At 36.4% G+C, this 13,883-nt stretch overlaps 1 protein-coding gene across 2 annotated transcripts; it reads left to right on the forward strand.

The window, feature by feature from the left end:
* Positions 1-212: 212 nt before the first annotated feature.
* tm9sf5 (transmembrane 9 superfamily protein member 5) lies at positions 213-12,899 on the forward strand. 2 transcript variants are annotated; one of them, XM_077236219.1, is made up of 18 exons: positions 249-535; positions 743-810; positions 910-1,003; positions 1,839-1,963; positions 2,215-2,344; positions 2,796-2,923; positions 3,150-3,261; positions 3,341-3,420; positions 3,542-3,647; positions 3,951-3,992; positions 4,262-4,394; positions 4,683-4,802; positions 5,226-5,283; positions 5,376-5,535; positions 7,188-7,339; positions 7,431-7,542; positions 7,750-7,921; positions 11,564-12,899. In XM_077236219.1, exons 1-18 carry the CDS (start codon positions 398-400, stop codon positions 11,629-11,631), a joined length of 1,998 nt encoding a protein of 665 aa, XP_077092334.1. In that variant the 5' UTR covers positions 249-397; the 3' UTR covers positions 11,632-12,899. The 2 variants fall into 2 exon arrangements, with proteins under 2 accessions (XP_077092335.1, XP_077092334.1); XM_077236220.1 differs by lacking the exon at positions 3,951-3,992 and having other exon boundaries at positions 213-535.
* Positions 12,900-13,883: the final 984 nt, after the last annotated feature.

The following is a 13,883-nucleotide window of genomic DNA, read 5'->3' on the forward strand; positions in this document are numbered from 1 at the left end:
AAAAAGCTAAATTAATACAATCATAAATAAATGAATGAAGTAGATAAATAAACTATAACATATTTATAATTAAATAAAACAAATAACATTAAAACTATTGAATTAATTAAAATATATTGATTTTATAAATATATTAATTAAAAACCGTCTGTCATTAATCCAGATGTTTTTCTGGATCAATGATGTAGAGGGATTGGAGGAGGTGTCATGAGGGGGCGGAGTTATGTGCACAGTAAGGAAGTGACACTAATACAAATCTTTCTTGAGTCAGTAGCAGTAACGTTAGTAGCTGCGAGCTCGTTGTCTTGGTGTTTTTCTGTGTGAATTATCGCCGGTTGGTTGTATGGTTTGCTCCAGCTGAGTTAAACGGAAACCTCGCAAGACTCCAGTTGGAAAAATGAAGTCTTTAAATCCGAGTTTTATTTTTTTGCTGAGTTTAACTCTAGTCAGCTCAGGCGTTGGATTCTACCTTCCGGGTTTAGCGCCAGTCAGTTTTTGCGAGGAAAACTCGAAGGGAGATCCGGGGGAATGTCAGGTGAGTTTTTTCTGTTCTATTATTGTTGTCGTATGATTATGTACAGACAGTCGGCACATAACAAATGTTTAGACAGCATATAGATAGATATACAGACAGATAGACAGATAGATAGATAGATAGATAGATAGATAGATAGATAGATAGATAGATAGATAGATATGATTATAGTCAGCTGACCCCACTCCCCTGCTGTCATTCCCACAGACTGAGATACAGCTGTTTGTGAATAGACTGGACTCCGTGGAATCAGTCCTGCCTTACGAATATGATGCGTAAGTATGCTTGACCTTTACAATATAGCCTAAGCTTCATTATATCTACATGCATTTTGTTACCAGCATTGATCAGTGAGGGCATACTTTTTGCTTTAGGTTTAACTTTTGCAAAGACAAGGATGAAAAAAGGCCCTCAGAGAACCTTGGGCAGGTGTTGTTTGGAGAAAGAATAGAGACATCACCATACAAGGTATAGTATAGACATCACCTATTGTTTTGTTTTTTATTTTACATTTTTTAAATGTATTTACCTTATTCGTTGTAGCCTATTTTATCTTTAATATCAATGGAAAATTCTTATTTTTTATGGAATATTGCAGTTTTTATTATAAATTATTTGTCCCGCACATTTTTTAAAATTAATTTGCCCTTGTAATCTTTAATCCGAATCACTTCCCCTTCCACTTGCAATGACATCTCTTCTCTTCTCTAAAGTGTTTTTCGGTGCAAGGACAGGACAACCTGTCACTCGCGTGAGATTATAGCAATAGCAAACTAGAACAATCCAATCAATTACCGATGGACAAAGTCAAGTCCTGCCCTACTTTTTTTTTTTTCAAGAAGCCCTTTCACTTTTTCACAAAATGGAATAAAAGACTATCACAACTTCCATTTCATGCTGACTTCAGTGACATTTGAAAGATTATACACCATTCTTATGGAAACCTGGCATCTTGTTTGTCAAGTTTTACTAGATGTAACTGACACGCTTTTCTCCCTTTGTGTTTTGTTTGACTTTTTTTGTTTGTTCGTCATATAATTATGTTGTTGGTATTTAGACAGTCTATTCCTGAAAATATATAATATCAAGAATAAGAAGGCTTTTATATCTATATTTCCATACATACTAATGGCTTTCATGTTAATTTTTTCACCATCATGAACTCTTTGGTTATTGTGCTCTTCTTGTCAGTGTATTCCTGTTTGATACTATTCTGCAGAATGTGAACTCCAGTACTGTATGCTTCTCTGGATGGATAATGGATGGATCCTTCAGATATTGATTTTAGAAATTTTCCTCTTAGTTTTCATTTAAGGTTGACAAGGCATGTGAGAAGGTCTGCACCAAATTGTATGAAGCTACAAAAGAAGACACGTTAAAGTTGGACTTTCTAAAGAGAGGAATGGAGCTGAATTACCAGCACCACTGGTAAGTCTACATGGGATGCCTTGCCTACAGCAGGCCTGGGTAGCAACGTGGAAGTTGTCATCTTGTTTTATCAGTTACTAGCATAAGCAAGATGCAATGCTCAACCTTTTAGAAAAGACACAATACCAACTGTCATCGTAGGGTTTGGCATATTATCCTTTACTGAGTATAGGCCTAATGGTTGCATGACATAACAGATTAGTGGTTTGGTTTATTCTTACACTTTTTTTTGTTTTGTTTTTGTTTTACAGGATTGTTGACAACATGCCCGTAACATGGTGTTATTTGGTGGAAGACGATCAGAAAGTCTGCAACCCAGGATTTCCCATTGGATGTCTAGTAAACCAAGAAGGAACCCCAAAGGATGCCTGTGTTATCAATGTGAGAGAGAGACTGTTTGTCACTACTTGAGTTCTGAGCTAGCTTTTATTAAAAAACAAACTATCAAGGTCAGCCCACGTTAAAAAAGTAAAGCAAAAGTAAAGTAATGTAATGCAATGCATTACTTTCCATAAAAAGTAATGCAATTAGTTACTTTTTTAAGGGAGTAACGCAATATTGTATTTCATTAGTTTTAAAAGTAACTTTTCCCAACACTGAATTTAATTAAAACTATACATGTATGTTTTTAAGTTTAAACTTTCAATAAGTTAAATCTTTATTTATCATTAGAATACGTTACCAGAAATAGAACACTGACACAGAGAAAATATTAAGCTGATTAAAGAAATATCAACAATTTCAAAATAACTTTATAAGTCACCAAAAGATTTAGCAAGAGAAGTATAGAGATGCCATTTTTATACTTTGTGATTTTTATCCCCTCCTTTAGGCTGATTTCAACAGAAAGAACACTTATTATGTTTTCAACCATGTGGACATCACAATAATTTACCACAGTGAAGATGAAACGACTGGGATGGGTGCTCGACTTGTGGCGGCTACGCTGGAACCCAGGAGGTTTGATTTTTGCAACTAACTGTCTGTAACTAACTTTACTTTAGGTAGCGTCCTTATTCTGATGTAAGATCTTTCTCTACTTTCTCTGGGCCCATGTGACCAGTTTCAGCAAAAATGCTTTAAAGTTAGGGATAGCAACATCTGTGACATCAATGAGAAAACCAAGTAAAAATTTCTGTAATGCACATGGATTAGAACGTTACATATATATTTGTCTGTTGAACAGCATCAAGCATGCTGATGATGAGAAACCAACATGTGAAGGCGCTCCCATGGATATTCCAGCAGATTCCAGCAGTAGTCATAAAGTGACCTACACTTATTCAGTTAAATTTAAGGTACGCTTGTTTATGGAGACAGTATATGGAGATGGATGGAAAGAACTTTGTATGATAGAGCTTATTTCTTCTTTTTTAGCAAAATAATGACATTAAGTGGGCTTCTCGATGGGATTACATTTTGGTTTCCATGCCTCACAGCAACATCCAGTGGTTCAGGTGAGCACAGAAAGCCAAGCTGGTTGAAAATATATCAAGAAAATATATAATATCATGAATAAGAAGGCTCTTATATCTATATTTCCATACATACTAATGGCTTTCGTGTTAATTTTTTCAGCATCATGAACTCTTTGGTTATTGTGCTCTTCTTGTCTGGCATGGTGGCCATGATCATGCTTAGAACATTGCACAAGGATATTGCCCGGTACAACCAGATGGACCAGGTACCTTGAATTTCCTTTGTTCTTCTTCCAACTGTTATCTAGATAACAGAAGAAATGAAAGACTCCGTTACGTCACTACAGTCTCTTGTGTCAACAGAGCTGACACTCCTGCATCAAACTTCCTGTTATATATTGTGTTTGATTTGAGTTATAATTGTCACATTTTCATGGGTCATAGATCCTAATCCTCAAGCATATATTGACTGACAATTTTCCTCCTATTTTTAGTGTGCTATTATTTTCTCATATTAATAACCAAAAGAATACATCCAGTCAATGAATTCTCTATTGTGACATTCACAGGCAGACTGGGTTAAGATCCCTCCAGCTGCAAACATTACCTATGTAAGCGTATTAGCTTATGTTTGCTTATGTTTGATTAGATTATGTCACTGGTGATTATGATTGGGTAATTGTTTGGCTTCGGGGAACTTGCTTTGTATGGTAAAACAGTGTACTTGTACTTTACCATACTCACCAATCAAGGTTAAAAAAAATGAAGGAAGCTGTTTTTAATAGATAATGACATATACCATCTGCTGTGTTCTGGCCATAATGGTTTATCTGATGATAGTCATGTGTGATCATATTGAGATATGTCATATCTCTTGCAGGATGAGGCCCAGGAGGAGTCTGGCTGGAAGCAGGTTCATGGTGATGTGTTTAGGCCACCCAAGATGGGCATGCTTCTGTCTGTCTTCCTCGGACAGGGCACTCAGATCTTTATCATGACCTTCATCACCCTTTGTAAGTGCATCTGGAACAGAAATGAATTAAAAGTACTGCAGATTTTTGTACTTTACAAATGAACTTTAAGGGTTGCTTCTCTAGATCCGTGAGAACAGTTGAATATTTGAGTGCATCATGAAAATACCAACAATGTGAACTTTCCTAAATTTTTTCAAAATTTTAATTAGATTATTTACGCTCAATAGACATTGTGAACAATTGTTTTTACACATAGTATGTTATGTCACGTTAGTTATAATAGCATTAAATTGAAAAAAAAAGTTACTATTCTGTTTTTCCCTTTAGTCTTGGCCTGTCTTGGCTTCCTGTCTCCAGCCAACAGAGGGGCTCTCATGACCTGTTCGGTGGTGTTGTGGGTTTTGCTTGGCACTCCTGCTGGATATGTGTCTTCCAGACTCTATAAGAGTAAGGAAATATTGCAGTGGAAAATCTTGTTTTATCTTATTTTCTTCTTGAAGTCATTATGAAGATCTGAAGAGGTGATATTTGTTTGTCTCCGTCTTCCTCTCCCTCTCCCTTTCCCCTCCCTAATAGGAGTGAGGAAGTTTTAGAAAGCGTATAAACAGAGTCCATACCTTGTAGACACAGCATACGACTATAATCCACCTGTGCTTCCCAATAACCAACGCTCACACTTCTTCCTGTTACACCTGTGCTACATTTATACTGTGTCACAGTGCCACTCAGTGGCCAAGAAAAACTTTACAACAATGGCTCCAACACATACTATTGTTTTATGTTTCAATTCATTTCTGCATTTTTAGTTACTGAGTCCAAGTATTTATCTTAATTGCTTCCTTTTCCAATCAATTCCCTCTGTATCATCAGCTTTCGGTGGTGAAAAATGGAAAACCAATGTCCTTCTCACAGCACTTTTGTGTCCTGGGTATGAATAATATTTTTATCTTCATTTCCAGAGAACAGAAATATGTTTTATCCCAGTATGCAGTTTCAAAGACGTGGCTTGTGTTTTTGCAGGATTGTGTTTGTGGACTTTTTCCTGATGAATCTGATCCTGTGGGTAGAGGGCTCCTCTGCTGCTGTTCCCTTTGGTACACTCGTGGCCATCCTGGCGTTGTGGTTTGGCATCTCTGTTCCTCTCACTTTTGTGGGTGCATACTTCGGCTTCAAAAAACCAGTGAGTATGCCTTCTTGAACTGACCAATTGTTCTTAACGCCTGTTTCACACATGACCCGTTTGCAGTGCGTTTTTGGTACGTTTTTTTTTTTTTTCCAGTGCCCATGTTAACAGGTTAGAGCATTCACACTGTAACTGTGGTGCGGCAAATGTGTTGCAGTGACAGTGCAGTACAGCAGTGCATAAGCGCATTGTTCATGGTCAAAATGAACACGGATTGACAGGAAAATGTAGTAATTTTACCATATATGCATATAATTACTTTAAACTTGGGGTAAAGCAAAGAAAAGCACTTACCAGGAGTTGCAAAAATAATTGATGCGGTCGAAATTATATCTAAAGTATTAGAATTATTGTTCCGAATACAAGACCATGATTATAATATATTAAAATTATAATTGCATATTTTCCATATTTTAATGTTTAATTTTTATATTGAAAGTATGGTAAATACTGGTAAAACATACCAATAATCATGTTTAAAAATAAACACTATGGTGTACGATAAAAATAGACTGTAGTTCTCATTTCAGTAGATTTCACAATGACTGATATTTCACCTTTTTTATGTACAGTGACAGATGTTGGCATGTTAAAAAACACAAGTGTTTGATCTACATTTCCTATCTGAACCAGGGGATATGAATGTTTTTTCTTTAGGCCGATCACGTAGCGCTGAAAAGACAGCAGTTTCTCCCTAAAGTCAGAGGCCAAGCGCTGGGCAATATTTGTTCTGTGGCGTAATGCTAACCCATTACAGCGCATCATTCTTACGCTGCATCAAAGCGGCCGCTTCATAGAAATTGTAGAAACAGGCAAGTGTCACTAAGTAGCCGAAACAAGAAATAAGGGGCCTCGCTGGTGTGTATATTCAGCTCTTTGGTGATATCCAGTGCCTTCAGCTGGATGACTGCTCTGGTTATGGGTTGCCCCTCATTTCTTCCCTCGGCTACGCACCAACAACTTCCCTGAAATGGCCCCATTTTTTCAGATGTATTTCCAAGAAAAAAAACTTTGTCTTATATTCGGAACAATAGGGTGCTTAAAGTATATCTGGTTGTCTGAGAACTACACTTGGAACAAGAAGGTTACACAAAATGTTTGACATCTAATCACTGAGATGGGAAAAACATACGGCATTGTATGACTTGGAAGACTTTTCATATAAAGATTGAACATGAAAGAAAATACATGTTTCATGTAAGAGAAGTATCATGCTTAAATGTTTTGGCACTTGCTTGAGTAAATCTATATAGAAATAATGTATTAAATATTACATTGTTTATATTTATTGTGTTTAAAGCCACGCCTCAGTAATGCACTGCAAACAAATTTGATGTGAAATGCGTACTAAAATACGTACTGCAAACCGATCACTTGTTAAACAGGAGTAAGGGCTTTTCAACGGAGTACAATTCTAATTCCTGGCATTCTGACAGGTGCTGATTCCACACTTGCGGATACAAAAAAATGACATTTAATAATGGGCTCACAGGTTTTGATACTGAAGAATTCTTATGCTTGCCTATTTATGTATTTCTAAACATTTGAATCAGCTGCTATTGCGGTTCCCATCTGTGGAGCTTTTCTTTTGGCACACTGTCATGCACGATATCATGATTGTGGGTGTTTTTATTTTCCTGTTTTAACAGGGCATCGAGCCTCCTGTGAGAACAAACCAGATCCCACGCCAAATTCCTCAGCAGTCATTCTTCACCAAACCTATGCCGGGCATCATCATGGGTGGCATCCTGCCCTTCGGCTGCATCTTCATTCAGCTCTTCTTCATCCTCAATAGCATTTGGTATAGTTTGAAATCATATCATGCTGAAATGAGTTTTGTCAGAACTGATGTCTTGGCCCTAACATTAACTAATTGAAATGTTTCTCTGCAGGTCTCATCAGATGTATTACATGTTTGGCTTCCTCTTCCTGGTCTTCATCATCCTGCTCATTACCTGCTCTGAGGCCACTGTTCTGCTCTGCTACTTCCATTTATGTGCAGAGGTGAGATTGAACAATGATCATGGCATCTTTTAAAAGTTTTTTTGGTTCATGTTTGGCTGGTTCTTATTCATCACTGATATGAATCAGTCTCATGAGAGTCTACAACATCATTTTAAATGTTAGGCTGAAGTGCTATTTAAAAACAAAATGCATGTATTTTTTTAACTTTTTTGTTATTTGTTATTACTATTTTTTTGTATTTGACAGGATTATCATTGGTGGTGGCGATCATTCCTGACCAGCGGTTTCACGGCAGTGTATCTGTTTGTCTACGCAGTGCATTACTTCTACTCAAAACTACAAATTATAGGGGCGGCAAGCACCATCCTCTACTTTGGCTACACATCGATCATGGTGCTTATTTTCTTCATTTTCACAGGTATGTGAGAGATGGTCTGTTTCCCTTTAGCTTTGATAATATAAGTTGATATACAATGGGTGTAACAGTAACATATACCTTTTGCTAAAATATTTTGCATCCAAAAGTGAAAGCACTTCAAATCTCTGCCCCCCTAAAATGAATTAGAAAGAGTGTGTTGCAGCAGTATTGACAGTTTTTTAAATTATTATTAAAAGACAGAGCCATAGTTTGTTCAGTAAGGGCTGCTTAATAAAGAAAAAAAAAAATTTCCCCTGCTGTACCGAAAACATATCAATCTGTCACTTCAAAACCTAGGCATGTACCAAACCGTCACCTTTGCATAGCGTTACACCCCTAATATACATTCCCAAACTTTCCTGTAAGCCGAATTCTATTATAATGATATATAATATTTACTTGAAGTACCCCTTGAGATTTTAAAGTAATTATTCAATAATTTAGCAATACATGACATGCAGTTAAAGCTCACCAAAAATTAAAATTATCCCATATTTTACTCACCCTCAAGCCATCCTAGGTGTATATGATTTTCTTCTTTCAGCCAAACACAATCAGAATTATATGAAAAAATATCCTGGCGCATCTATCCATCATAAAAGTAAGCCATACGGCTCCAGGGGATTAATAAATGCCTACTAAAGTGAAGAGATAAAAATATAGATTTTTATTATTTTATATTTCTTTTATTTAGTTAATCAATTTACGAACACCAGTTTGGGAAACCCTTGGTTAGAGCATTGATTTGTGTCATGACTTTTTTATTTAGGTTAAAGTTACATTTTATCACTGGGTTTTCTGGTTTTCAGTGAATCTACAGCAAATGGCAAAAGAAATGATATTTTTCTGACTTTTAGCTTATAGTCTTTCTGTTGTGTTGTCTTCACTGGCTATAATCAAAAACGAGCATACTGCACATGTATTTTGACTCACAAGCTAATGACACAAATACATTTACAAATTCAAATACATTTTTTTCAAAGATGGTTTCTGTCATTTAGGTAGTTCTTGCCGCGCTGATGTATGTTCAAGTGTTCGTTTTTCCCATAAGTTTGGTTTTAGTTAGTTATTTAGTGCTATAAAAACAGGGTGTAACGTCATGATTGACAGCTGTGCATGTGGAGTGCGGCTCCACCTCAGCATTACTACTGCGCAGACTCCAAACTATGTGATCGGCGCAAGATGTTAACATAATATTTTTTTATATTTTGGCTTGATTTTCCTATAGTGGAAGGAGGATGCGTCATCCATCTTTTTTACAGTCTATGCTCACAACTTAATAGTGTGAATCAGTCTTACCAATCCTACACTGAACAAGCTCTCACTGAATTCTCCTCCATCAAATAACCAGTTTAACAGGTTAACCAGTTTAGAATAAATTTGCTATAGTTAGAATGCAGTAGAAGAAAAATGTGTTATCTTTGAGCATAGAACTGAGTGTGTTCCATTGAACATATTTACTCTACTGGGTAGGGTTGCACCAGCCTTTCGTAAGTTCTTATTTAAATTGGAACAAAGTCCATATTAGAGGCTTAGTAAATACTAGCTAGTTTGTAACTAACTAGCACCATTTGTTCTTAAGGCAGAACATGACTAGTAGTTCGTAAGCTCTCCATATAATAATGTATATTCGCATAAAATAACGTTTATGCTCAATGATCCAATAGCAGGCTTCAAATATATGAGCAGAAGTAGTTTTAAATGCTGTGAATTTCAGTTCATCCTTGATTCTTAACGTTTGCTTCACGTAAATATTCCATTGAAATGCGTAACTGCTTAATCTTCAATAACATAATAGGTGTTTTTTATATGTAAATAACATTCAGAAACAGTATTTGAAATGAATTAGGATCAATAAATTATACTGATACAAAAAAGCACAAGAAATGACATTTGTTATGATTGATTTTATTTGACATGCACAACATGGCACACAGAGGTGCACTATTTAGGTTGGTGTTGAAGAGCTAAGATGGGAACTGAATAAAGTAATTTATTTACATGATGTTCTCTCTCTTAATATGCAAATGCCATTCCCAACATTATCATATAAGGTTTTAGTTTGTCAGCTAAAACAAGAGCTTATTGATGCAATTCAGTCAGTCTGTCATTTTATTCCACCTGTTACTCCAGGTTGGCTGCTTCTGTAAATATATGTAGTTTATACTCATGTGTCAACTATTTATTGGTGCAATGCAAATATTTTTAGTAGCTTGTAAGTTGTAACTTAGTGCCCCTTTTACGTCAAAACTAAGCATGCAGCTGCTTCAACCAGGTGAATATGGGAAAGTACCATTCATCCGCTTCAGGATTTCTACCCTGTTCCTGAAATTCAATACTTTATGTGCTCAGTGTGACATTACATTTTATTTTCTTAATTTTTACTTTACCTACAATCTTAAATGTTCAAATTGTCATGATGTTGGTGGTTTTGATGCTGCAGTATGTCTCCCTGCTGGTCCTTTTGTTTAGCAGGTGACCAGTGCTAGTTGTTTTGTTTCTGCCCGATGGTTCATTCTGTGTTTAGGCAGAGGGTAATTGGGACACGTATAAATATTCTTCATCTTTCATTGTTGTTGAAAGGTAGCGCCGCTCCCTCCGGCCTTAATCAAATCTCTGTCGCTTCCCCTCATTTATATGCTGAGGCGGAGGTGGCGAGCGATGGCCAGCTGTCTGCCATCCAAAAACACCTGTGGGTTGATAACATCTACATATGCTTACTTATGTCCACTCATGCTACAAAGCTAGAACCTGCCGTTAGGAGAGACTGTGTTTTCCTCACTCAGCGTGAAGAAAAGTGATTTACAACTGTTTATGTCAATGATGGACTGTAAAATACCCCAAGCTTTTCTGCGACCGTACTTTCACCACAAATGACCTATGTGAAATGTCACTGAACCTTACAAAAAAACACTCCAGATTATCCAGTGTAATTGCAGCAATTCTCACGGCTGTTCTTTGAATGATGGGAAACCAAACCACCACCATTGGTTTTCTGAGTGGATATTAGGCACAATCTATTTGTTGCCATGGATTCTTCTAGATGCTTTAGGATCCCTGGCAATGGCTGTTATGGCAACTTCTACGCGCCTTTGTGGGTTGAAAATTTAAGACACGTGTAAAACGAGGCTAACTGGGTCGCCATTACGCTTAAAATAGTACCACATCTTAAAATAACGCTTCCCCAAAATGGTTTGTTTCTAGCAGGACTTTTTAGATCCCAAAAGCAAACTGAAGATAGAATGAGAGCATGTGTGGAGGTTGAGGAGGAGGACTGAGAATCGTGTGTGTGTATATAAATGCCTCTGAAAATAGATTCTGAGCTAAAGATTTCAATCAGACCTATTGTTGATTGGCTGTCACTGCCGCCCCAGCGATGATTAGATTTAATCCTGTGCGTTATCACACTCCGCTCAGTTTGGCTGTCAGATCATTTGCTGCATTGAAACCCCACTATTAATAGATGGTTTTCTTGTAAAATGACTCCAATTGTGGTTTAATAGAAGTGCTGTTTCATAATGTGTACACTATCAGTTAGTCTGGGACATTTTTTTGACGTACATGTGCTGAAAAGCTCTTTGTGTTGTCCTGTTCTCGATTTTTTGTTGTTGTTGATTATCAAACATTTCTTCTTCCATCCAGGTACTATAGGCTTCTTCGCCTGCTACTGGTTTGTAAATAAAATCTACAGTGTGCTGAAAGTGGACTAAGGGAAGGACCTTTTGGAGAACACATCGACTTTTTACAGATCAGCTTTCATGTGGAAGTTTGAAGAGACGTTTAAATAAAGGGAGGAATCAGACGATACTCTTCTTTCCAGAACCGCTGGTGTGTGGCTCAATTGTAATTCACTGACCTGCAGTGTGTGTGTGTGTGTGTGTGTGTGTGTGTGTGTGTGTGTGTGTGTGTGTGTGTGTGTGTGTGTGTGTGTGTGTGTGTGTGTGTGTGTGTGTGTGTGTGTGTGTGTGTGTGTGTGTGTGTGTGTGTGTGTGTGTGTGAGAACTCCAAAGACCCCTTTTCAGTGCTTTATTTATCTCGCATTGCCTATGACTTTATTCCAGCTAAATCCACTGTGCTGAGAGCAGAAGCCCATATCTCTAAACATGAAGTTCTTTTTATTCTTTTATTTTGACTCGAATGTGTTTCACTTGCTTTGTTTTATTTCATCATCAATTTTTTTTGTGTATAGAATTTGTTTTGAAAGACCAGATGGGACACAGATTAGGGTGCGGTCACATTTACCTTTGTATGGGGAAATTCTGTGGGCTTAATGCGGTCATGTTAATAGAAAACCAGGCAATATTGAATTTCACATCAGATTAAAGTTTGTTGATTTTGAACACTCAAATTCACTGCTTAGTTTGAACCTACGAGTAAGCAGTGCTTCGTTTATCGTTACAGTGATGGTAATGTATAATGGACCTTCTTTGCCCACAAAAATGACCATTTTACTGTTGCTCACCGAAATTTCGCAGGCAAAACCCAGTCATTCCAATAGGAATCTGTGCGATCGGGAGTTTTGTGTAAAGGCAAAAAAGTTTCTCACCCATGTGACCGCACCACAGTATCCAGACCACAATAACCTCTCTGTCACCTATTGGTGGATATCAGTAATAACTGTTACTATGTTGTTTATAGAAACAACTACTTTGTTCCATGTGTTTTTATAGTTTTATTTTGCTGAAGAATTGTTTTTTTCCGAGTTAAGGAAATGGGATGGTTAAGCAGCACATTTTTAGCTTGATGACATTTTTATACAAGTAATACTATCTAAATAATGGGAGCTATTTTGTGATTTTGTACTTTGTAAATTATTTAAATGTCATTGCTTTAAAAAACTAGAGGCGTACACATCTTTTTTCAATATCTTTAATTTAAAACCCACAGAATGTACTGATCAAGTCTTATGAGGTATACATAAACATTCTTTACCATGTTATAACAAAAGAAAAATAAAGCACAAAGTACATTACAAAAATGTCTACTAAACTTTTTTTTAATATAAAACAGTCTATTGAAAGTGATTGTCTACAATTTTTAAGTGCTGCAGACATCAGTGGAAACTGACATATGGTGGATATTGTCTTTGATATGTATTGTTGCACTCACTGGTTTCAAAATTATACTTGATGTAGCAGAAGAAACTGCAGGTTTGATTTATGGTCAATTCAGCTGACTTCCAAACACAGCAACCAGAAATGAAGCACTAGCTGTTCTATTTTTGTACAGGGTCACGCTAAGTGTTCAATAATGGTTCATGTTCATGTTTCTTGCAGTGGTCAATAACATAAAGTGCTTCATCAGTTGTAAAGACATCTTATTTATCATGTCAGTGGTTAAATTATATAATTGGCAGTGTCTGGGGATAAAAACATCTTATACTGCACAGAGACAATGTACAATTTATCTAGGGAGGCAATCTTTAAGAGAGCTGACTCTCCACACTGGTCAAGAGGTAAATCATAAATACCCTGAGATCCTTGGCTCATTAGCTGCTCTTCAGGTCACATTCACCCCAAACTCATAAGGTAATAAAACATAAAGTACATTTCATAAATTGAAGGCAGTTCAACAAATACTACCATGATGTATAAATATTTTAAATTAAGCTGAAGGAAATTAACATTTTATTCTACATTACGGTAATGAGAAATGGTTGGATGGTGGGAACAATGTAATGGCCTAAAAATATGCATAATTATTTATATATATATATATATATATATATATATATATATATATCACCCTCTTCAAAATGCTGATACTGAAACCCTCCACATTATACATCTTTTAAATACCAACCGAAATAAAGTGAAAAACTGACCCATACCCTAATGTTGATGAGATTCATCGCTTAAGTATTTTTGATGCATGAACAATAAATAAATAAATAAATAAGAGTTTCTTCAATTTCATTATATAGTTTGCTTGTAATTACTCTCACATTTAAGAGAACTTTTCT

This window comes from Siphateles boraxobius, unplaced genomic scaffold (genome assembly GCF_051911475.1).
Source record: "Siphateles boraxobius isolate OS27281-9 unplaced genomic scaffold, OSU_SipBor_1 2, whole genome shotgun sequence".
Lineage (NCBI taxonomy): Eukaryota > Metazoa > Chordata > Actinopteri > Cypriniformes > Leuciscidae > Siphateles > Siphateles boraxobius.